Genomic DNA, 24,951 nt, shown 5'->3' with positions numbered 1-24,951 from the left:
CTCTGCCTCCCGAGTGCTGGGATTAAAGGCGTGCGCCACCATGCCCGGCCCCGATTCCCCTTTTAGTGTTAAAATTTAATCCCATCACCCAGGAGGCAGAGGCAGACTAGTCTGTGAGTTCAAGGCCAGCCTGGTCTACATAGTGAGTTCCAGGCCAGCTGGGGCTACAGGGAGACCCTGTCTCAAAAAGAAAAAAAATTTTTTTTTTGTATAGCGTATATGTAAAAATACATAAAAGGTTATCTGTTCAGATTAACTAATAAAATGAACGTTTTAGCTTTCTATTACTGCAACAGTATACCTGAGATAACAAAGAGGAAAGATAATTTTGACTCATGGTTTTAGAGGGTGTGACCATTGCTTTTGGGTCTTTGGCAAGGCAGTTAAGTACACCATGGTGGGGATGTGAAACAGCAGAGTTTTTAGAGACAGAGTTTCTACTGCAGGGCTAGGACATGAGAGAAGAAGGAGGAGGTGCTGGGGACCCAGCATCCCCTTCTGGGACATGCCCAGAAAACCTCCTCACCCTCCTGTCCTGGCCACACCTGTGTTCCCTCCCCTGCTGTGATGTGCTGCCTTTCCTTTAGTCTCCAGCCAGCCGAGCTGGGACAGACTACCCTGGAGTCAGGTGTGTGTAACAGTGGCGGAAGGAATAGCAGGATGCCCTGAGGGCCTGGGCGGTGACTTCCAGAACCACCAGGAGGTGCTGGTTTCCTTTTGCCTGTTGGTGAACTTAGAAGTGATACAGTGTGATTTTCTCCGGGTTTACTGAAGCCTCTGGCTGCATCTGTGCTATGTGGGTTCCCTGTGACCCGGCCAGACCGCACTGGTTCCACTGCTGTTGGAACTGAGCTTATTGGCTGTGACCATCCAGATCCTCTCTGTGCATGCTCAGGTCAGTTTGGAGCACAGTCCAGACCATTCTCATTGGGTCAGCTGCAGCTGGGTGCTCTCTGCCTTTGCTGTTCCCTTAGCTTTCGGGTCCTCATTTGTGTGGTGGGCGTGACGTGGCATTACGTGGCTTTAATCCGTGTCTTGATGACTGTGAGTCAGGGAAGGCATCCTTTCTTGTACAGAAGCCACCTGCGGCTCTTCTGTCTCTGCTTTTATGGGGTTGTTTTTTTTCAGCTCCCATGTGGCCACTGTGCTCAGGCCATCCGTACTTGTGTCCCTGTTTGTGCTTTGTCTTTTTAACTGTATCGGTGAGGTAGAGGCAGCAGCTTACCTTGTGGTGGCTGGGACAGACCAGAAAGGGGCTGGAATAAGATGTCTTTCAAGCTAGGCATGGTGGTGCACACCTTTAATCCCAGCACTCGGAGGCAGAGGCAGATGGCTCTCTGTGAGTTCAAGGCCAGCCTGGTCTACATAGTGAGCTCCAGACCAGCTGGGGCTACAGGAAGGCCTGTCTCAAAAATACTCCCCCTCCCAATAAAAAAGCAAGATTAGGGGCTAGAGAGATTGCTCAGTGATTTAAGAGCACCTGCTCTTTCAGAGAAAAGGAGTTCAGCTCCCAACACCTATGTTGGGCAGCTCACAACTGCCTGTAACTCCAGATCCAGGGGATCTGCCACCCTCTTCTGGCCTCCTTGGACATTTTCATACACATGTACAAACCCACACTCAAGACACACACACACACACACACACACACACACACATACACACATGCATACACATAAATACAAATAAAATTAATCTGAAAATTAAAGGCAACATTGGGCTGGGCAATAGCTCAGTGAGTAAAGTGTTTGCTGCACAAGTCTGAGGACCTGAGTTCAGATCCCCAGCATCCATGTAAAAGTCAGGTTTGGGGGCTGGAGAGATGGCTCAGTGGTTAAGAACACTGGTTGTTCTTGCAGAAGACCCGGGTTCGAATCCCAGCACCCACATGGCAGCTAACAACTGTTCGTAACTCCAGTTCCAGGGGATCCATCAACAACAGCCTCTTCGTCTTCCTCGGGCATTGCACGACACGGGTGCACTTAACCTACATGCAGGCAGTACACCCATGCCCACACACATATAATAAATAAATAAATAAATAAATAAATAAATAAATAAATAAATAAATAAATAAGTCAGGTTTGGTAGTGCCCACCTGGAACTGCAGGGCTGAGGGGGAAAGACAGGCACAGATCCCAGAGGCTTGCTAATCAGCTGAACAGGTGAGCTCTAAGTTCAATGAGAGACACTGTCTCAGGTAATACAGTGGATAGTTACAAAGGAAGACACCTAAATCAGCCTCCGGCTCCACAGGAACCAGCACGGGTGAGCGCACCCACCCACATGTCCACATATACGTACAAAATTAGTTAAGAAGCATGACTGAAAATTAGAAAGCAAGTCACAGGAAGTGCTGCCAGTGGCAGAGGTCCCCTTACCCACTATGCAGACGATCTCCAGATCCTTCCATGATGAGCACACGGTCAGAAAAGCCGGCCTGCCTGCTCGGAAGACTGAAGGGGGTAAAACTGCTTACTCCTGCAATAAAAGTCTCCTGGGGGAGATCCTGCTGGGATTAAAGGCATGTGCCACCACGCCTGGCCTAATCTTGCTTTTTTTGCTTTTTTTTTTTTTTTTTTTTTGGTCTTTTTGAGACAGAGTCTCCCTGTAGCCCCAGCTGTCCTGGAACTCACTATGTAGACCAGGCTGGCCTGGAACTCACAGAGATCTGCCTGCCTCTGCCTCCCAAGTGCTGGGACTACAAGCATATGTACACTGACTTAAAATATTTCTTGGCTTTCGTGTTATATTTGAGAACCCGTTGTCGAGCATTGTCATTAAGATTTTCTGTTTTGATTTTGTCTAAGTGTTTTACAGTTTTCTATTTGTAGCACATATCAGATTGGGTTTTGCATGTGTTGTGAGAGCAGGTCTGGAGTGGTTTGCAGTAGTAGACTGGCACAGAACCTGATTTTTACAGCTCCCTGCAGGCAGGATCTGTGGGGTTGGGGGTTGGGAGGGGCTTGTTTGCCCAAGCTGTGCTCTGTCCTCTCATGAGGCGCCTCACGGGCCTTGCTTGTACCTTGGTTACTGTTCTTCACTTTGCTGTTTCCATTTGGCATCCTGGAGTTCCTGTACTGTCTAGAACATGCCATTGGTGGACATGGCATCACTGGTTTCCCATTGGTAGACATTGGGGCTTTAAAATATGTTTACAGGGTTTATTTTTGTTTTGTTTTTTTTCTTTTTTTTTTTCTTTTTTTTTTTTTGGTCTTTTTGAGACAGGGTCTCCTGTAGCTCTAGCTGGCCTGGATTCGCTATGGAGACCAGGCTGGCCTCGAACTCACAGAGATCCACCCGCCCTGCCTCCCGAGTGCTGGGATTAAAGGCATGTGCCACCATGCCTGGCTGTTTTTTCAAATGAATAACCTCTGGTTATCTTATTTTTACCAGTGCATCAGTGAGAATTCTGATAGGTAAAATGTTGGCGGAGAACGAGTGAATGGATGATGAGGCACAGCTAAAACTCCATCAAAATAGGGTTTATTAGCAAAGGAACACATGGGACAGATTCCCTTCTAGGCAGGGAAAATGTCTGCCCGGGTCTTGAGCTGGGATCTTTTTAAAAGGGAGGCTTCTGCTTCCTGCAGAAGGCAGGAAGATATATATATTTTTTAAAGTTGGGTGGGGGGAAGTGGGAGAGCAGGACTGTTAAAACCTGCCCTCTTTAGAGATCAAAGGGGAAGCCTGCTGTGTTGGCCAAACTGTGGAGAAAAGTCTGCTTCTCTTGACTTCAAAGACCAAGGTGCTTATCAGCTAGGTTCCCTTTTCTCAGGAGCATGAGAAGTCCTTGGGATCCTGTTGGTGAGGGGGCAGGGCTATCTGAACCTTAACAAATTCTAGAGATGGAATCACTGCGTTAGAGGCCAAATGTATATTTCATTTTGCATAGTGGTGACTTCCTAAGCCTCTGTTTTAGAAAATTAATTTTTAAACAAATTAGCATTTTCCGGGAATGGTTTTTGAAAATTTCTGATATGGTTAGTATTTGTTTCTCTTCTGAAACTTGTATTTATCAATAAGGGTAGAGCTGTGTGTGATCTGTTGTGTGCATGCTTATGTGTGTTCCTGAGGCATGCCCCTTCTCCGAAGACCTGCTGCTGCAGTTCTGCACTGACCAGCAGGTGTCGCTGCTGGATCCGGAGGCCGGTGGGATAGTGCTGGCCTCACAGAGTCTGAATCTCTGGCCTTGCTGGTCTCCAGCTGCAGATTTTGACCACTGCTTCCTTCTCTCTAAGGGAGGGTGTCACAGGAGTGTTCCAATGGGGAACTCTAACCAAATACAGCCAGAGCCTCACTGGTGCGTGAAGACGTTGGTAGGGCTCCACTGCACGAACCCCTTGTTCCCACATTGTGCCTCTCTCCCCCACATTTTAGCATCTTAAAATCCACCTGCCTTAGTTAATTTTTTTCTTGTAATTGGGTGATGAGACCAGATGTCAGGTGATTGGCTGTGTAAAGCCTGGCAAGCTGGTGCTGTTATTTCTCCTGGTCTCTTCCTGTGAATAGAGACTGACTTCTGCGGGTGGTGGTGGGAGTGGGGTGGGGTGAGGGTGAAGGTAGGAGTGAGTGGTAAGGAGGGGGTGGGGTGCGGGTAGGAGCAGGTAGGAGGGGCTGTTGCCAAACACAAGGCTCTCAGCCTTCCTGGTACCTGGGGTGTTCATGTTTGCCACCTTCCCTTGAATTCTGACTGGCCAGCGGCTCTGTCCCTCCTCAGCTGGCCTCTCCTTCATGTCTCCACGTCTTACTCATGCCCTTTTTTTCTTTCTTTTTTTTTTTTTTTTGGTCTTTTTGTATGTGTGTCAGGGTCTCACTGTCGCCCCAGCTGTCCTGGAACTCACTATGTAGACCAGGCTGGCCTTGAACTCACAGAGATCCCCCTGCCTCTGCGAGTGCTGGGACTAAAGGTGTACACCACCCAGCACTTTCATTTATTTTTATTTTATGTAGATGAGCGTGTCTTCATGTATGTAAGTGCACCCATGTCATGCAATGCCCATGGAATCAGAAGAGGCTGTTGGATCCCCTGGAACTGGCGTTATGGACAGTTGTTAGCTGCCATGTGGGTGCTGGGGACTGAACCTGGTTCTCTAGAAGATGAGTCAGTGCTCTTAACCACAGAGCCACCTCTTCAGCCCTTCCTTCCTTTTCTAAACTAGAAGTACTGTTTCTCTCCTCAGCCGCACCCTCCTACTTGTCAGCACACCTTGTGACAGCACTTGGCTGCCTTCTGAACCTTGTTCTTGGATCAGGGTTTCACAACAGGTATGATTGGCATTTTGAGTGAAATAATTTTTTCTTGTGTGTGCCTTATTTATCAAAGGGTGATTCCTAGCCCCTTCCAGTGAAATTCAGAATGTCACTCTGTGTCCAGATGTTCCTGAGAAACCTTCTCCTGAGGCCTGTCCAGTGCCCAGAGCTGTTTATGTCTCTGTGAAGTAGCCACCCAGTTTACGCCTCCAGACTTGGTCTTTGTCTTGAGCCTAGACTCGGTCTTTGTCTTGAGCCCAGACTCCTAGCTTCCTCCTGTCATCTCGTCTGTTTACTGGGCCCTGGAGGTGTTTAGAGCTCCCTGTTCTCTGGACGCTCCCCCCCCCCCCCCCCCCCCCCGCTTCCTGCTAGTGCTGCTTCCACCATTGGCTTGGTCAGTTCAGAGTCTAGGCCTGCGTTTGCTTCTCCTTGCACGCTGTCCAGTGCATTGGTGAGGCTGGCCACCATTCCTGGCTGGACAGATCCAGATCTCACTGTCCTTCCAGTCCAGCTTCTAGAGCTGTTAGGAGGAGGTAGAACTGACTTGGAGAGAAGCTCAGTGTAGGCAGTTCCCCCAGAGAGGCTCCTTGGACCCCTGCTCCCCCCTCGAAGAGGGAGGATGGCTGCTGCAGCCACACCATGTTGCACCCTGGCTGCACGACTCAGGACCAGGCCACGCCCTGGCCGCACGACTTAGGACCAGGCTGCGCCCTGGCTGCACGATCTGGGCATCTTTCTTTTGGCTTCCCACCAAAGCACACCTTGCAAAGTGTGGTCTGGGGCCTGTTGTTTGAATGTGTGTGTTGGTCTATTGTGTGTGATTGTGGGCATCCTCATTTTGGTGCGTTGTGGGCACACTGCAGTGCATTGACCCCATTTGATGGATTTCCTGGGGTGTCTTGGTTACTTTTGCACCACGGTGATAGTGCCTGGCAGAGGAAGGCTTTGCTATGGCTCGTTGCGCTCTGGCTCAGGCAGAGCACCGGGCAGTGGGTGTGCCGGGGAGAGTCTTCATCTCACTCTGGACTTGAAACAGAGAATCAGAGACTGAGGACCAAGCACATTCTTTGAAGCTCTCCCTCACCGACCTTCCTCCAGCAAGGACCCACTTCCTGAAGTTTCCACAACCTTCCAAAACACCACCACCAGCTGGGGCCCATGCTTCAACTCAGGAGCTGTGGGGGCATTGCCTCTTAAACTGTCACAGACTGGGCTCCATTTTCTGGCCCCTTGGATAATGCTGCTGTGATGGTCCTTAGTCCTGTGTCTTCTGCACACCCACATATACACCTGCTAAAGGTGGGCCATTCCTCCGGGCTGCTAGTAGGTACAAGCACCACCATGGTGCTGGTCCCATTCATGTGCCCTCAGCTGTGAGTTTCTTTCATTGTGTCTTTCAGACACTTGCCCTTGGCTGCCTAGTTCCTCTGCTGTCAGTTCTGGGCATTCAGCCTACATTCCTCTGTGCCCAGTGCATTGAGCACTGTCCAGGCCGCTGTGTGGAAGGCCTATTTATGGCTCTTGTTGGCTTTTGTTTTGCTTGTTTATATTTTGTTTTATATTAAAATATTTTTTATTTTATGTAAGTATATTGCCTGCTTGTGTATAAGTGAACCTGTGTTGTGCAGTGCCCATGGAGGTCAGAAGAGGGCATTGGATCCCCTGGAACTGGAGTTATGGACAGTTGTTAGCCGCCATGTTGGTGCTGGAAATCCAACCCCCGTCTTCTGCAAGAACAGCCTGTGCTCTTAACTGCTGAGCCATCTCTCCAGACCCTGGTTGTTGATATTTTGAAAGTGATTTGTAAGGTATTTCTTACAAGTTCTGGGTATGTACTGGATATGGTGGTAACCCAGCACTTGGGAAACTGAGTCAGGAAGGTCACAGGTTCAAGGCTGGCCTGGGCTTCAGGGTGGGATCCCTACCTCTGGTTTGTCTGTCCCAACCAAGGTTCTTCCCTGGGTCTACCTTTTCATTTTCTCAGGGTTTTTGTTTTGTTTTTTGTTTTTTAATTATACTAGCAGCTTCCCACCCTCTCGCGGGGCCTAGAGAGCGCCTCTCTGCTATCCCCTTTTTCCTTTTTCACTGTTTATTTGCGGTTCTGGGGATGGAACCCAGGGCCTTGTGTGGGTGGGTGCTTTGCCAGTGAGCTGTGCCCAGCTGGGATCCTCTCATAAGGCACTTGCTTGTTCCCAGGGACTCATCCTTATGCACCTAGTGATTCTCAGAGTCCCCCAATATAGCACACCAGGACTGGGATTTCTACATGGGAACTTTGGGGCCCCAAACATTCAGAATGTGGTACTGTTCACATCATCTTTCACAGGGGGTCTGTTTCTTCTTTTGAAAAAAATATTTATTTAATTTTACGTGTATGAGTATATTGCCTGCATGTATATATGTGCACCCATGTTGTACAGTTCCCACAGAGATCAGAAGAGGGCGTTGAATGCCCTGGAACTGGAGTTGCGGATGGTTGTTAGCTGCCATGTAGGTGCTGGGAACTGAACCCAGGTCCTCTGCAAGAGCAATCAGTGCTGTTAACCACTGAGCTCTCTCTCCAGCCTGTCTTCTTTTTTATAATATACTTAGTGCTGATAGTGACCTTGAACTGAAAAAGTCTGACAGCCTGGTGCTGTCACAGCCATTTAACATCACGCCTTAACACGTTATTCACACTTAGGTCTGCTGGTGTAGACTCACCGATGGCCAGCATGAAGCACAGTGTAGGCACTGTGTACAGTGCGTAGAGCATAGTGACAGACAGCTGTGAGCATAGTGGCAGACAGACAGCTGTGAGCATAGTGACAGACAGACAGCCGTGAGTATAGTGGCAGACAGACAGCCGTGAGCATAGTGGCAGACAGACAGCCGTGAGCATAGTGGCAGACAGACAGCCGTGAGCATAGTGGCAGACAGACAGCCGTGAGCATAGTGGCAGACAGACAGCCGTGAGCATAGTGGCAGACAGACAGCCGTGAGCATAGTGGCAGACAGACAGCCGTGAGCATAGTGGCAGACAGACAGCCGTGAGCATAGTGGCAGACAGACAGCCGTGAGCATAGTGGCAGACAGACAGCCGTGAGCATAGTGGCAGACAGACAGCCGTGAGCATAGTGGCAGACAGACAGCCGTGAGCATAGTGAGCATAGTGACAGACAGCCGTGAGCATAGTGACAGACAGCCGTGAGCGTAGTGGCAGACAGACAGCCATGAGCATAGTGATAGACAGACAGCCGTGAGCATAGAGACAGACAGCTGTGAGCATAGTGACAGACAGACAGCCTTGAGCATAGTGACAGACAGCCGTGAGCATAGTGACAGACAGACAGCCTTGAGCATACAGACAGACAGCTGTGAGCATAGTGACAGACAGACAGCCTTGAGCATAGTGACAGACAGCCGTGAGCATAGTGACAGACAGACAGCTGTGAGCATAGTGACAGACAGCCGTGAGCGTAGTGGCAGACAGACAGCTGTGAGCATAGTGACAGACAGACAGCCGTGAGCATAGTGACAGACAGACAGCCGTGTGGCTGGTTTGTTGTTTATTCTGCTTTGTGGTCGTTATTTTAGAGTTCACCTCTCTACTATCAGCAGGGTCCTGGGTTTTCCCGACAGCAGCTTCATGTTTCTTGTGCTTCGATGTGTGTGTCAGCTGAGTGACCGACCTGCCCTAGGTTTGCGTGAGTGCACTCTAAGGTTCATGCGACAACCACATAATATCAGACTTTTTGAGCTGTGTGCCTGTCTTTAAGAGTTACGCAGCAGTTTTGATCTTTAGAACTGTTTATTTTTTTGTGTGTATTTTGCCTGCATGTATGTAATTGCACCTGAGCTGTGCAGTGCCAGTGGAGGCTGGAAGAGAGCATTGGATGCCCTGGAACTGGAGTTACAGACTATTGTTAGCCACCATGTGGGTACTAGGAACCAAACCTGGGTCCTCTGCAAGAGCAGCCAGTGCTCTTAACAAGGCTGAGCCATCTCCCCAGCCCATTTTGATTTTTCTTTTCAAAAATTTATTTTATATGTATTTGTTTGTATGTGGGTGCATTGATTGCATGCTTGCAGTGCCTACACAGGCCAGAAGAGGGCTTTGGATCCCCAGGAACTGGAGTTACAGGTGGTTGTGAGCCGCCAGAGGGTCCTGGGAACTGGACCCTGGTCCTCTAGAAGAGCAACATGCACTCTTAATTGCTGAGTCATCTCTCCAGCCCTGTTTGGGCCTTTGTATGTGATGGATGGGAAAATTGTGTGTTCCAGTCTTGCTCATTGTGTCAAATTCTAAGAAGAAAACCTGTTGAGATCTTGACCTAAGTCATGTTAAATCTACAGATTCAGTATTAGGAGATTGATACTTTTGTAATATTCAGGGGTTTTTGCTTTGTTTTGTTTTGGGACATAGGGTTTCACTATGTAGCTCTGGCTGGCCAGGACCTAGCAATATAGACCAGGCTGGCCTTCAACTCACAGAGATTTGCCTAACTCTTATTTCCTGAGTGCAGGGATTAAAGGTGTGTGCCACCATGCCCAGCCCAATGTTCAGCTCTTAATCTATGAACATAACAGAATCCCCATTTAATCGGGTTTAAAAAGTCTTTTGTTGCTGGGCGTGGTGGTGCATGCATTTAATCCCAGCTCTCAGGAAGCAGAGGCAGGTAGATCTCTGTGAGTTCAAGGCCAGCCTGGTCTACATAGTGAGTTCTAGACCAGCTGGGGCTACAGAGAGACCCTGTCTCAAAAAGTCAAAATAAAAGTCTTTTGTTAATAATGTTCTCTATTGTGTCTTTCAAAAGCTTATCCCAACTGAATGTGGTGGCATGTGCCCTTGAGCCCAACTGGATGTGGTGACATGTGCCTTTGAGCCCAGCACTAGGGAGGCAGAGGCAGGCAGATCTCTGAGATCCAGGCCAGCCTAGGATGGGCTACATAGTGACACCCTGTCTCAAAAAACAAAACAATCACGAAAGGCTCGTCCCCTTTTCTCTTTTGGGGTGGTGGAGTGGTGCCTAGAGGTCCTCAGGATGATCCAACTTTTAACTTATCTTTCTAGGCTTTCCTACAATGCAACCTCTAGTAAAAGTTGCTGTCCTCACCCCTGATAGTAGGACTGTTCATACCAACAAGTTCCCCAAAGCACCAAAATCTGCTTGTAGTGTGCCCCAGGCGGACTTGGAGAGGATGGTGCTGTGAGACCTGAAGTCCTTTTATAAAGTTCTAACTGAAGAATGTGTCAGCAGGGCCTGTGCCAGCTTCTGTGCTTGCTGTCCACTCGGGACCCATCGTGCTTTCTGTGTTGGACTCTCCCCCAGCCCCCCACTCTCCTTTCCCTCCCTTCCGCAGGCTTATTGGCCATACCTTGGGGCAGCGGTTTGGATAGTAGTGACAGGGGCGATGCCCACCTTGAAGCTTTTCAAATAAAAATCAAGACTTGTTCCGTGAAAACAAGAGCAGAGTGGCGGTGCCACTGTGTGGACCTGCCCTTTTTAACTACACATGCGCAGGAGGCAGTTCAGAGTCTGCAGCTTCAGCCGGCTCACTGTTTCTGATTAGCTTTAGATTCCTTTACATGGTCTATGCTGTACACCTGTAGCTCCTGACTGCAAGTTTCAGTTCTGTTTCTAGTCCTTTTACCTTACACTTACTTGATAGAGCTTTGTTAGTTTCTGTTTCTGTGGAGACCACCATGCTGTAGTTTGAATACTGATCTCTCTTGTCGTGATCTCTTCCTGGCCCTCTGCCAAGTGTGTATTCTGTCCTGATTTTCTTACTGGTGTTTCATCCTGTCCTGCTGTGACTGCTGCCACCTCCTTCCATTTACCGCTTTGCCCAGTGTGTCCACAGGTTAAGTCTTTGTTCCACAGGCTGTGGAACATCTCTTGGTCATTACTGCAGCAGTACCGGGGGCAGGTAACTTTTATTAAGCTAAAAAGTTTAGCTGGCCATGGTGGTGCACACTTGGAGGCAGAAGCCAGAGGGGAGCTGCAGGTTTGAGGCTAGCCTGGTACATAGTGAGTTTCAGGCTGGTTAGGTTATATAGTGAGACCCTGTCTTTAAAAAAAAACAAGTAAACGGTACCCCCTGCCCCCAAAAGAACTGTTTATTTTGCTCACAGTTCTGGGGGGCAGCCTGTGGTGAGGGTGGTGGGTGGCCCACATTGTGGTGGCTGCAGTGACTTGAGTGCAGGTGGTGCCTGAGTGACCATGCTGGAGCAGAAGGCCTGAGAAGTTTGCTTTCATCACCACCTTGTTGGGAACTCCACGATGTCCCACAGCGGCCTCACAGCCCACTCCTTAAAGGTTCCGCCACCTCAGTGCTGCTGTGATGCACTCAACACTGGGTTAGGGGACATACCCCAGCCCAGACTGTGGCCCCCACCCTGTGGCAGCTTCGTGGAGGCTGAGCTGGACTCCAGTGGTCTTATCTCACCGCATGGATGTGGCTTTCATGTTGCAGAGCCATGCCATAGATTGGCGCTGCCCTAGACACTGATGGGGTTGGTTCTCAGGCTTCTGAAATCCAGCTTGACTTCCCTTCTACCCTGTCACATTCAGGAAGGTTTGTGATAGGAAATCCATTCAGTCAGAAAAATATCCCATTTTAGATTGTGAGCTTCCGTTAAAAGACCTGGTAGGAACATTTTGGGTAGTCAGCCACCCCCATCCTTTCATTGGTAAAATGAAAGCTCTGAACTTCTGTCCCATTGGTAAAGAACTGCCTGCGAAATCTATCAGTTTCAGACCTGGGTTGGGGATTCCTTTGGGCACAGAGCTCTGTCCTGGAGGAGGTGTGGGCTGTAATTGATAGTAGAAGTGTTTTGTCAGTGATGATTTCACAGGCGTTCACTTTGGTAACATTTTACTCTTTTAATTTTGTAGAGTTAACACTGAACCCTCCGGAAGGAATTGTGGCAGGTAAGAGCTTGGTGATTCCATGATTTTCTTCGAGTTGCCAAAGCTGCCTCCCAGTTATGACGTATTGTTTTCTTTCCCTGCAGGCCCCATGAATGAAGAGAATTTTTTTGAATGGGAGGCATTGATCATGTAAGTCACTGTTTGGGGCTTTACTGGAATCTGTTCTGAAGTGCTGGCCAGGCCAGGTGGGCCCATAGCTTTCAGCTCTTCCCCGGGCAGAAACCAGCTGCACGTTGACCAAAGAACATGATGGTGTTTCCCTAGAACCAATGAAAGATTTCGTTGTGAATATTGGATATGTCTAGTTTCAAAATGGTAATTTTTTTTTTTTGTCTGTCTTTTTGAGACAGGGTCTCCCTGTAGTCCCAGCTGGCCTGGCACTCTATGTAGACCACGCTGGCCTTGAACTCACAGAGATCTGCCTGTCTCTGCCTCCCGAGTGCTGGGACTAAGGCGTGTGCCACCACGTCCGGCTAAGATGGTACTTAAACTTTTTTATGTGCATTGCCTGCGTGTATATAAGTGTCCCATGTTGTGCAGTGCCATGGATCCCGTGGGACTGGGATCACACGTGTTAGCCACTGTGTCGGTGCTGGGACCCGAACCCGGGTCCCCTACAAGGGCAGACAGTGCTCTTGACCACTGAGCCACCTCTCCAGCCCTCAAGATGCTGTTTTTTTTTAAACGTGTGATTCTGTCAGGGAGAAGCAAAGGCCCTTGTTTTCCCTGAGTTCGTAGGAAGCTGAGTTCCCACAGCTGGGGGTGTTTTTCCCTCCAGAGGCAACAGTCAGCTCTTCAGCAACCCGATGCTCTGATCAGTGTGGTCCTGACACTGTCTACTTGGAGCACAGCCAGTCCTGCAGGCTGAGGGCTCTCTCCTTAAGATAGCCTCCACTTCAGGCACTGTCTTTAGCCTGGGCCTCTAGAACTCTGGCGGCTGTGAGCCCCTCCTCAGAGCGTCTCCCAGAACCCAGGGAGACGCTTTACTCACACTTGCAGTTCTTACAAAGGATATTTGAAGCACACAAACAAGCAGCCTGGGAAGAGTTTCCCAGGACAAGTCTGGAAGGGTCTTGAGCACAGGAACTTTGTCCCTGTGGTGCTTTCTAGCACATGGAAGTTCCTGTTCCTCCACCCCACGGGGGGTTGTCCAGAAGTTCTGTACCCCATCCTATAGCCACCACCTCCTTTCCCCTGTTCACTGCATAGTGTGACTCTAGTAGCCTGTGTGGGAGCCCTGTGGATAAGGGTAGGTCGAGGATTTTTTGTTTTTTTAATTTTATGTGTATGTGTGTATAGCCTGCATGTAGGTAAGTGCACCTGTGTTGTGCAATGCCCGAGGAGGTCAGAAGAGGCTGTTGGATCCCTTGGGACTGGAGTTACAGACAGTTGTTAGCTGCCATGTGCGTGATGGGATTCAAACCCAGGTCTTCTGCAAGAACAACCAGTGTTCTTAACTGCTGAGCCATCTCTCCAGCCTGAGGATTTTTTTTTAAGGCCAGCTCAAGACAGAGGATGTGGAAGCGGATTGCTGTGGCCTAACTTGGCCTATCTGTCTAGCTGCTGATGCCCTGCCCCAGGAGAGGGACATGGAGCCATGAGCCTTTGGCAGAAACAAAAAAACAAAAACAAAGAGAAGCAACTGTATCTGTATTGTTACTGAGTAGGCAGGGACCAGCCATGCACAGAGGTGTGGAGAAATAGTTTGTTCACTCTGGGACCTGAGTGGAGTTTGTTCCCAAAGAACTGGAGGCCCCAGTTTAGTTCCTTAACAGTTTTTATAAGTTGTCGCTCCATCCCTGTCTCCCCACCTGCACCCCCATGTGTTATTCTTCAACTGTCACAGCATTGGGAGGTTTAAGTTACAGCCTAGTGAGTGTCAGCACAGGTGTCAGCACAGGTGCCTCTGTGCCCTGAGACCCATGGAAGGAGGCAGGTTTAGGGCAGGGTTGGGATATTCCTTAACAGAGTTTATCGCAGGTGCCTTAGCGAGCACGGCAGCTGCATGCAGATGTTCGACTAGACAGCTGTGGTGCTCATCTCCCAAGATAGCTTTGACTCCCTTCCAACACAAATTTTAGTATGCAGTTATAAAACCACTGTAGGATGAGTACTGTGTCCTATATAAAAATCAGTCATAAAACAATATTTAGACACAAAAGTGACATTAAATGCTTAGATATGTTTCTTTTCTCTATCAATATCTTTGTTATTAATATGTATATTGCATAATGTCCAATGGTCTTGGTAGATTAACCCCAAGTAGTTTGTATGACTTTAGTTCTCAGGAGTCTCTTAAACCTTGAGTTTTTTTTTTTTTTTTTTTTGTCTTTTTGAGACAGGGTCTCCCTGTAGCCCCAACTGTCCTGGAACTTGCTATGTAGACCAGGCTTGCCTTAAACTCACAGACATCTGCCTGCCTCTGCCTCTGCCTCCTGAGTGCTGGGACTACAGGCGTGCGCTACCACACCCAACTAGACCTTGATTTTTTGACAGTAGGAAAGGGGTCCTCAGAGCTACATGGACCTGCCAGAGCTGTGTCAGACTCTGTCCTCCCTGCTCCAACCCCACCTCCCATTCCCTGTTTTTCTTCTCTGGCTCGGTAGCTTCCATTGCTTTTGACTCTAAGTGAAGGTGAAATGAGCAGTGGCTCCTAGTCCCGGGCTAGATTTTGTGGTCTGAACTTACAGTGATGTTGCTTGGAAGGAAACGGGTCCCTAACTATAGATTGTTCCCGACTCGGGCCCTTCAGTTTTCTTCTTTCTGCCTTAGATGGGTAGGAAAATGAGGCTAGGGTAAACTGAGGGAGCGGTGGTCCATAATCAGTCTCAGTTTCTCATTTATGCAATGAAAGACCTTAATTGCAGTGTTTCAGGTTGAATTCTATCAGTTGAGAATGTCCTGGAGGGCAGAGAAGAAAGGCTTGGCAGCTGTGGATAAGGTGTGAGCTCTGAGCAGGGCGGTCTTATGTATGTCCCTGCCTGCTATGCCTTAGTGTCCCCTGACCTCAGCATTGAACCAGGGCCTTGCACGTGCTAGGTGAGCACTCTCCTGTACCCAAGGCTTGCTCTCTTTTATTTTGAAACAGGGTTTTGATAAGTTCACCAGGCTAGTCTTGACCTCAGTCTTGAGCCCGGGCAGGTTTTGAACTTTTTATCCACGTTCCTCAGCTTGGGGAGCTGCTAACATTACAGGCCTTCGCCACCAGGCCTGGCACATGTGTTCCTAATGGTCTACACTAGGTTGACCTAGGAAAATGACTGCTCACTATAACCTGAGAAGGTTGGGCATGACATGAATACTGATGTGAAGATGAGACTATTGATCAGTAGTTTTTCAGAAGCCATCCATAAAATCAGAGAACATGTGGCACATCCAGCGTTTCCTATTCATTTGACAGACCCTAGTTGCTTAAGCTACGGCACTGTTTTTTTCTAAGTTTTCCGGAATCGGTGTGTCATATCTTTTGTCCGTAGCTCTGTACTGAGCCTTGTGAGTGTGGTAGCTGCTCCTGCATGTACACACATGCACCCCAATAAGGGTTAAATTTATCAGTTAGGCACAGTGCGCGCTCACAAGAGCACCAGTGATAATAAGCAGAGCAATGGACAGCGTTCTATAATACAGGTTATTGAACCCTAGGAGTTACCTCTGTGTCTTCCGTGCACTATCTTCAGACATTGGTTAAGGGAAGATGCTGATAAGAGAGAGGACTGATGATGGCAAGCCTGTGGCCTGCCTGTGCCCTGTAGTCAGCAGTCTTTGCTGTGGGCTTTGTGTCAGGTGGAGCTCTGTTTACTTTGCTTTAGGATTTTTACAATACTGGGGATCAAAACCAGGGCCTTGAGCCATCCCCCCTGGGACAGTTTGCTTTTAAAGAAGCAGGTGATCATGTGTGTGAACTGATGTGTGACCCATTTGTTTCATCTGCTGTGTCCTGTGTCAACACAGGCACACCTGCACTTGCTCACATGCCATCTGAGCAGCATGCCCGCCTGCCGTAGGAGCAGGGGTTGTTGGGAGGCCTGCCCGAATGCAGAGGTCAGGGCACCTGATGATTCTGTGATATTTGGAAGGTGTTGGCTCCTGTGTATCCACAGTTAAATGAAGTCAGAAGCTCGTTAAAGGAACAGTTGAGCTCTCTCGTGTGGATTTTTAAAATTCATTGTTAAAAATCTTTTGGGTAACTATTACTAATTTTAGATAAACAGTTAAACCAATATTTTGAAAACCTGTCTTAAAAAGTAATTAGAACTGATTTGAGGGAGAGCACGTTTGTGTTTGAATAAGGCTTTTGCATTAGTGTGGAATTCCCCTGCTTCAAGATCTGGTGACTTTGTGGGTTTTGGTCATGTTCCAGGCCCTTCACAAACAAGAGGCCGTTTACAAATGTTCTTAAAACATCTCTCAGGGAATTAACTGTCCCTCTGTGGGTTGTCTCACCCTGCTGTTTTGGCAGAGCTGGCTGGGCTTACGCTTCTTGTGATGGGAGGGCCTCTCTGTATTCTCTGCTGATTATCCAGGGCTACCTCTGTCCGAGGTATTTCCGAACACTGCTGGCCTCATGGAAGCCTGGTGCTACGGCACCTGCCTGCCTGGCCTCCCGTTCTTCTAGCTGTGCAGTGGTTCAAGCAGTGAGCACTGAGGGCTTTTATACCAGGGCCCCTGGGTACAGATGCCGACATGTCATTGGTTGTAGTCAGTCGGTTTTCCATCACTGACAAAACCCAAGGAAAATAGCCTGAGAGGGAGAGAGATGTATTTTGGCTCACAGCTCCAGACGTCTCAGTCTGTGGTCACTTGGTTCATGTTTTGGGGCCTGAGACAAGGTGGAATACCAGGCTGTGGGAGGTGGAAGCGTCCATAGTGGCCAGAAAGAGAGCAGGAGGACTGGGCAGGGACAGGACACACTTCAGCTCCCCGTGACACATTTCCTCCAGGCTCCCCGCTCCCCACCTCCTGACAGTCTTCAGCTGAGAGCTCATTAACCAGTGGCCTCGATATCCAAGCCCTGCAGTTCTGCTGCCTGCAGCTTTCCCTCTGCAGGTGTCACACAGTTCTGGCATCTCTGACGTCCTGGCATCCGACATCCTGGCATCTCTGACATCCTGGCACCTGCGCTGAAACCTGCACTTTGCTTCGTAGCTTCACATGTTGGTCTCTTGGGGCCTCCTTCCAGGAAATCCCACCTGCCACGCATTTCTAGCAATCCTCCACAACCCTAAACTCTTGGGTTTTTTTGTTCTGATTTTTTTTTTTAACTGTATCTGCAAAACCAGTACTTTAAAAAAACTAAACAAAACAGTACTTAAAACATTTTTATTATTTTTATTTTATGTGTATCAGTGTAATGCCCACCTGTATATAAGTCCAGCCCTCTAAAGTTTTCAGAGCACGCTGTGGTGTCATGTAGGACCCAGGGTCACAGAGAGCACGCTGTGGTGTCCTATAGGACCCAGGGTCACAGAGAGCACGCTGTGGTGTCATGTAGGACCCAGGGTCACAGAGAGCACGCTGTGGTGTCATGTAGGACCCAGGGTCACAGAGAGCATGCTGTGGTGTCCTATAGGACCCAGGGTCACAGAGAGCATGCTGTGGTGTCATGTACAGTCCAAGGTCACAACATGCTGTGGTGTCATGTACAGCACACGGTCACAGAAGTTCCTTTCATGTTTTCCTTCAGAAGCTTGGTAGCTGTTTTAGTTACTTTTCCGAACGTTGTTGTGATAAAATACCTGACAGAAGGAACTTAAAGCAGAAAGGGTTTATTTTGGCTCATTGTTGGAAGGTACCTCAGGGTGGGAGGTCATGGCTGGAACCTGAGGCAGCTGGTCACATAACATCTGCAGTCAGGAAGCAGAGAGACGCATGCTGGTGCTCAGCTCGCTTCTTCCTAATTGTCTTGGCAGTCAGGTGGGTCTTCCCACCTCAGTTAATCTAGTCTAATAATCCCTCACTGTTGTGCCCAGAGGTTTATCTCCTAGGTGATTACAGATCCTGTCCAGCCAGCAATCAGCGTTAACCATCTAACCACCGTTGTTTCACCTCCATCTTTGATCCAGACCTAGTTGGTTTTGCATGTGGAGTGAGGTGTAGGAGGGTAGTCATTCTTTGCCCGAGGCTGTGCGTTTGCTCTTTCTGCATTAAGGAGTCTTAGCACCTCTGTTAGAAGTCCAAGAGGCAAGGACTTGCTCTCGGACTCCAGGCTCTTCACTGCTCCATCTGTATGCTGGCCACGCTGTCTTGACTGCTGTAGCTTTAGAGTTAGTTTAAAGTTGACAACTGTGCGTCCCTCTAGCTCGTTCTGTGCTGGGAAGTAAGTGAGGTTGATGTTTTCAGTGAGTGGGAAGCTGTTTGTAGGTGTCAGATCTGTGTGTTCTTTGGCTAAGCCTGTTTCCTTTCTTGTTCTTTGGCAGATCATGAGGTGAGGGTGGCCCAGAAGCACGGAGTGAACTTGTCCAAAAGCCTCACTGTCCAGTCCCCCTGACTTGGGGCAGGCAGTTACAGTGGTATTTCCCACCTTCGGCAGGCATGTCCCTGCACACCAGCTGCTGCTCGCATACCTGTCCAAGTGCCGGGCATGCTGGTAAAGAGAGAAACCCCAGTTCAAACCAGTAGTAAGCTGGGCATTTGCAAACAGCTTTGCTATTTAGGATGTGGGCGCACTTGAGGAAATGTTTGCTCATGCTTCTGAGGCTGCGATTTTAAAGAAAGCCCCATTATGAAAAACAAAGGCTGGTATGGAGCGTTGAGCAGATGCCATGGGGCTCATTCCAGGACCCCACCCAGATGCTCCTCCTCACTCTAGACTCGGAGGTGCCAGCAGCAGTGAGACCCTGGCAAGCATTCCTGACCCTAGCAGGGGTGCTTCTGGAATGGCGTCTGTCTGCCCAACACTCTGATTTCAGTTTGAAGAACTAAATTGAGGATCTCCCAGCTGTGCTAACAGCAGCCCTTGACCCCCTTTCCTCAGGATGTGGGAGTGCAGACATATGAAGGTCACCCTGTGCTGGACACAGATGGCCTGTGTGAGGAGGGAGAGATTGGGGTCTGCCGGAGCCCCTGCAGTATGAGAGACTAACTCAGCCAAGTGCCGCCACGCCCTGCGATGGCTGCTGTTGTGCTGCTCTGGTCTGGTGCCAAGACCCCAGGCGGCCGTCGAGCAGACATGCCACCCTTCCAGGCAGAGGAGCCTTTACTGTTGTTTTCTCAAGCAGCACAGGATCACTTTCCAGAGTCAAGATTTGTCACTTAGAAAAAAAAATTGACTTAACAAAACACTGTATTGTTCTTAGGACGCCCCGGGTGTGACTGCCGGATAAAAATGAAAGCTTCCCTTTCTCCTGCTCTCTGAATTGTGGGGTAAAGATTACTTCTGATAGCTTCCAGATCTATGTTTATACCACTGAACCAGAATAATTTTATCAAGAGTTTAAACAGCTTTGCACTGCTGGGTTTTGTGGCAATGTTTGATTTATTTGCTTTTATGTATGTATGTATGTGTGTGTGCGTGGAGACTGGAGGCCAACCTCAGGTGGTGGTCCTCAGGTTAGCTGTCCACCTTGTTTATTGAGGCAGGGTCTCCTACTGGCCTGGGACTCATTGATGTGGCCTGTGAGCCTCGGGGACCCCTTTGTTCCTGCTGCCTTAGTGCTTGGATTACAAGCTGCCACTTGCCCTTTACATGTGTTCTGGGGATTGAACTTGGGTCCTCATGCTTGAACAGCAACTGCTTTATGTCTGGAGCTATTTCCCGTTTACTGTTTTGAGCCAGGAGCTCCTTGTGTCGACCAGGTTGCTCTAGAGATGAGGCAATCCTACCTCAGCCTCCCCAGGGCTAGGATTACAGGGTGTCCACCACACCCAGCTAAGTTAATTTATACTTTAAGTCTTTTTTCCTAAGTGTAGTGGCTTTTATTTTTTTAAATAGACGGGTCTCCCATAGCCCCAGCTGTCTTGGAACCAGGCTGGCCTCAATTTCACAGAGGTCTGCTTGCCTCTTCTTCCCCAGTGCTGGGATTGAAGGCGTGTGCCACCACACCTTACTCTTTGTTTTCATTACTGGGTCTCACTATGTAATCCTGGCAGGCCTAGAACTTGCTATGCAGAGGAGGCTGGCTTCAGTCACAGAGATCCACCAACCTCTTCCAGAGTGCAAGTTTTTAAATTAATATCTGATTTTTTTCCAAGCAGTATCTTGGATGCTCTTTGGAGTCACAAGGTCTAGCAAGGATCCTGTCTGTGGAGTCCATTCCCTTGTCCCCGTGGGGGCATGCTTTCTGTCTTAGACCTGCTGTCAGAGAGAGGCAGAGCTGTTCATTGTTTTATTTTTCATTTATTTATTTTTTTTAACTATAAAATTTTTTTTTTTTTTTTTTTTTTTTTTTTTAAAAAGGGTCCCCCTGTAGCCCCAGCTGTCCTGGAACTCACTATGTAGACCAGGCTGGCCTCGAACTCACAAAGATACACCTGCCTCTGCCTCCTGACTGCTGGGATTAAAGGCGTGTGCCACCATGCCCAGCCTTTATTCATTATTTTTATTTTATGTGTATTGCCTGCATGTAGGTAAGTGCACCCATGTTGTGCAATGCCCGAAGAGATCAGACGAGGCTGTCGGATCCCCTGGGACTGGAGTTATGGACAGTTGTTAGCTACCATGTGGGTGCTGGGATTCAAACCCGGGTCTTCTGCAAAAACCACCAGTGTTCTTAACTGCTGAGCCATCTCTCCAGCCCCATACATTTTAAATGGTCTTGCTATCTGCCCAGGCCGGCCTCCCACCCCTGAGATAACAGGTCTGTGCCTCGAGCCTGCTTTGGAGCCGCTTGCAGGTCTGGTTCACAGTGCTCAGGAGTGTGAGCCTGGCTTCCTCCTTTTCCTCCTTTACCAGTGGAGTGGCCCCCTCAAGGGGGTCTGCCCTGTGCTGGTATTGGAAGCTGTCAGCCAGAAGTCTGCCTTGTTAAGTTTATGGAGTGGAGAGTGTCCAGTGGTCTTTTGACCTGCTGGTGTGGGCCGCCTTGTGGGATTTGGGGAGGGGCTGGTCTCTGCTGGCAGCATCTCCCCTCTGCAGCTTCAGGCCTCAGTCAGCATCTGGGCTGTGAGGCTTGAATAAGACTTCTGTGATGGCTGAGGAGATGGCTGGTGAACTAAGTTGTGAGGTTGGTGTCAGTCAGGGCTGGGTGCAGGTGGGAGTTGCTGACAGGTGGGCCTGCTGTGAGCAAGAATTGGAGCACACATATGTGCCCTGTTTGCTTGGGCTGTAAAGGTCATATCTTAGGCCTTTGAAATCTACTCCTTAGCCCTCCATTTGTGGATCTACAGAGACTTGCTTACCACCTGCTGTGACCCACACCTTGATGGTCAGACACTGGACCTGGTGAGGTCAGCTCCCAAGACCTGCAGTGTGCTGAGGTTTTCCCAGACGTCATTAATGTACAAAGGCCCTGCTGCCTGGCTGCTGGTGCACCTCGGTCTTGTGCTTTTTTACCTCGGGTCTAATCGACACGGACAGGAGAACACTCGGGTCTGACTGACACAGACAGAACACTCAGGGACAGGCGAACACTCAGAGCTGACCGACACAGACAGGAGAACACTCGGGTCTGACCGACACGGACAGGAGAACACTCGGGTCTGACCGACACGGACAGGAGAACACTCGGGTCTAACCCACAGGGACAGGAGAACACTCGGGTCTGACCGACAGGGACAGGAGAACACTCAGGGACAGGAGAACACTCGGTCTGACCGACACAGACAGGAGAACACTCGGGTCTAACCGACAGGGACAGGAGAACACACAGGGACAGGAGAACACTCGGGTCTGACCGACACGGACAGGAGAACACTCGGGTCTGACCGACACGGACAGGAGAACACTCGGGTCTGACCGACAGGGACAGGAGAACACTCGGGTCTGACCGACACGGACAGGAGAACACTCGGGTCTGACCGACACAGACAGGAGAACACTCAGGTCTGACCGACACAGACAGGAGAACACTCGGGTCTGACCAACACGGACAGGAGAACACTCAGGTCTAACCGACACGGACAGGAGAACACTCGGGTCTGACCGACACAGACAGGAGAACACTCAGGTCTGACCGACACAGACAGGAGAACACTCGGGTCTAACCCACAGGGACAGGAGAACACACGGGTCTGACCGACACAGACAGGAGAACACTCAGGTCTGACCGACACAGACAGGATAACTCTCGGGTCTGACCAACACGGACAGGAGAACACTCAGGTCTAACCGACACAGACAGGAGAACACTCGGATCTGACCGACACAGACAGGAGAACACTCGGGTCTGACCGACAGGGACAGGAGAACACTCGGGTCTAACCGACACAGACAGGAGAACACTCGGGTCTGACCGACACAGACAGGAGAACACTCGGGTCTGACCGACACGGACAGGAGAACCCTCGGGTCTGACCGACACGGACAGGAGAACCCTCGGGTCTGACCGACACGGACAGGAGAACCCTCGGGTCTGACCGACACGGACAGGAGAACCCTCGGGTCTGACCGACACGGACAGGAGAACCCTCGGGTCTGACCGACACGGACAGGAGAACCCTCGGGTCTGACCGACACGGACAGGAGAACCCTCGGGTCTGACCGACACGGACAGGAGAACCCTCGGGTCTGACCGACACGGACAGGAGAACCCTCGGGTCTGACCGACACGGACAGGAGAACCCTCGGGTCTGACCGACACGGACAGGAGAACCCTCGGGTCTGACCGACACGGACAGGAGAACCCTCGGGTCTGACCGACACGGACAGGAGAACCCTCGGGTCTGACCGACACGGACAGGAGAACCCTCGGGTCTGACCGACACGGACAGGAGAACCCTCGGGTCTGACCGACACGGACAGGAGAACCCTCGGGTCTGACCGACACGGACAGGAGAACCCTCGGGTCTGACCGACACGGACAGGAGAACCCTCGGGTCTGACCGACACGGACAGGAGAACCCTCGGGTCTGACCGACACGGACAGGAGAACCCTCGGGTCTGACCGACACGGACAGGAGAACCCTCGGGTCTGACCGACACGGACAGGAGAACCCTCGGGTCTGACCGACACGGACAGGAGAACCCTCGGGTCTGACCGACACGGACAGGAGAACCCTCGGGTCTGACCGACACGGACAGGAGAACCCTCGGGTCTGACCGACACGGACAGGAGAACCCTCGGGTCTGACCGACACGGACAGGAGAACCCTCGGGTCTGACCGACACGGACAGGAGAACCCTCGGGTCTGACCGACACGGACAGGAGAACCCTCGGGTCTGACCGACACGGACAGGAGAACCCTCGGGTCTGACCGACACGGACAGGAGAACCCTCGGGTCTGACCGACACGGACAGGAGAACACTCGGGTCTGACCGACACGGACAGGAGAACCCTCGGGTCTGACCGACAGGGACAGGAGAACCCTCAGGTCTGACCGACACGGACAGGAGAACACTCGGGTCTGACCGACACGGACAGGAGAACACTCGGGTCTGACCGACACGGACAGGAGAACAGAGTGCACTCTCTGTTCACCATTCTCAGAAAAGTAGCAGCCTATCTGGATCTGTCTTGTGTTTGTAGACAGTGAAAGTGTCCCTCTCCCACTTGGGAATTGTGGTCAGCATCACAAACTACAAGTTTGCTGCCTTGCAGGGGCCCTGAGGACACCTGCTTTGAGTTTGGTGTTTTTCCTGCCATCCTGAGCTTCCCACTTGACTACCCACTGAGTCCTCCGAAGATGAGATTCACCTGTGAGATGTTCCATCCTAACAGTAAGTGCCTCGGAACGTGGTCGTTATAGCAACATAACACTTCTGCATCCATGATAAGAGGCAGGGAGTCCTGCAGGCACATGGGTGCATGTATCAGTGTCACAAACGTCTGATGGCTCTCATGGTATGAGCAGCAGGATTTACATTTTAAAGGTTAGCTTAATGCAGAGGGAAAAAGTATAAAGCTCACACTGGCCACTTGGCCATCCATCCTGTGTTTATGGGTTCTGTAGAATGTTCGGCCTTGAGTGCTCTGTGGGCTACACTGGCCCCTGCTATTTTAATGGTGGAAAATTTGGAGTCAGTCTGTGCTTTCAACTGCAGAGTTAAGTAAATGGTGCAGTTAGAGTGGTTTGCAGATGCTGAAGTTTATATGAAAGAATTTGTAGAGGTGGGATGGTGATGAGCACAGGTTTTAGTGATGTGGGTAGTATTTGTGCTGTGTGTGCTGACTGGGAAGCAGGTTTGTAATCAGTAAGGCTGTGAGTGTCGTCTTTGAAAAACAGTTGTGTGTAAACGTCTGTCTGCGAGGTGACCTAAAGATGCTGTAGGTAGTTCCCTTTGCCCTAACTGGGATTGTTTCCTTTTACTTCTTCCTTTCACAGGTAAGGGTTGTACATGAGAGACCTTGGGGTCTTGAGAAGATGGGGGCTGGAGACAGGGTTCATTAGCTCAGTCTGGCCTTGAACGTCTGACCGTCCATCTCCCAAGTACTGGATCTCAGGCATGTCCCACCATTCCCATCTTACCAAACAGAAATGGGAAAATGTGTTGTACTTTGAATGACTGCATTTTGAATAATGTTTCTTCTTAAAAATAATTTCTATTGCCACTAATAATTCTGATCTTGATACCAATGGACAGAAATTCAAGTAGGGTATTCTGTTCTGTAGAAGTGAGTATTTTTTATTTGGCACCAATTTCTTATCCTGAACTTTATAGCACAACAAACAGTTAAACCCTATATTATTCAT

At 49.7% G+C, this 24,951-nt stretch overlaps 1 protein-coding gene across 1 annotated transcript in view; it reads left to right on the top strand.

Annotated features, from left to right (window-relative positions):
* Ube2g2 (ubiquitin conjugating enzyme E2 G2) overlaps positions 1–24,951 on the top strand; it is a 33,886-nt gene that overhangs the window by 3,797 nt on the left and 5,138 nt on the right. Inside the window, exons 2-4 of the mRNA XM_008840421.3 lie at positions 12,132–12,167; positions 12,251–12,296; positions 23,859–23,977. Of these exons, the coding sequence (XP_008838643.2) occupies positions 12,132–12,167; positions 12,251–12,296; positions 23,859–23,977 (201 nt within the window). The remainder of the gene's footprint in view (positions 1–12,131; positions 12,168–12,250; positions 12,297–23,858; positions 23,978–24,951) is intronic.

The sequence above is a fragment of the Nannospalax galili genome, unplaced genomic scaffold (assembly GCF_000622305.1).
Source record: "Nannospalax galili isolate Female #2095 unplaced genomic scaffold, S.galili_v1.0 scaffold619, whole genome shotgun sequence".
Classification (NCBI taxonomy): domain Eukaryota; kingdom Metazoa; phylum Chordata; class Mammalia; order Rodentia; family Spalacidae; genus Nannospalax; species Nannospalax galili.
The sequence above is the reverse complement of the archived record's forward strand: the minus strand, read 5'-3'. Positions and strand labels throughout refer to the sequence as shown.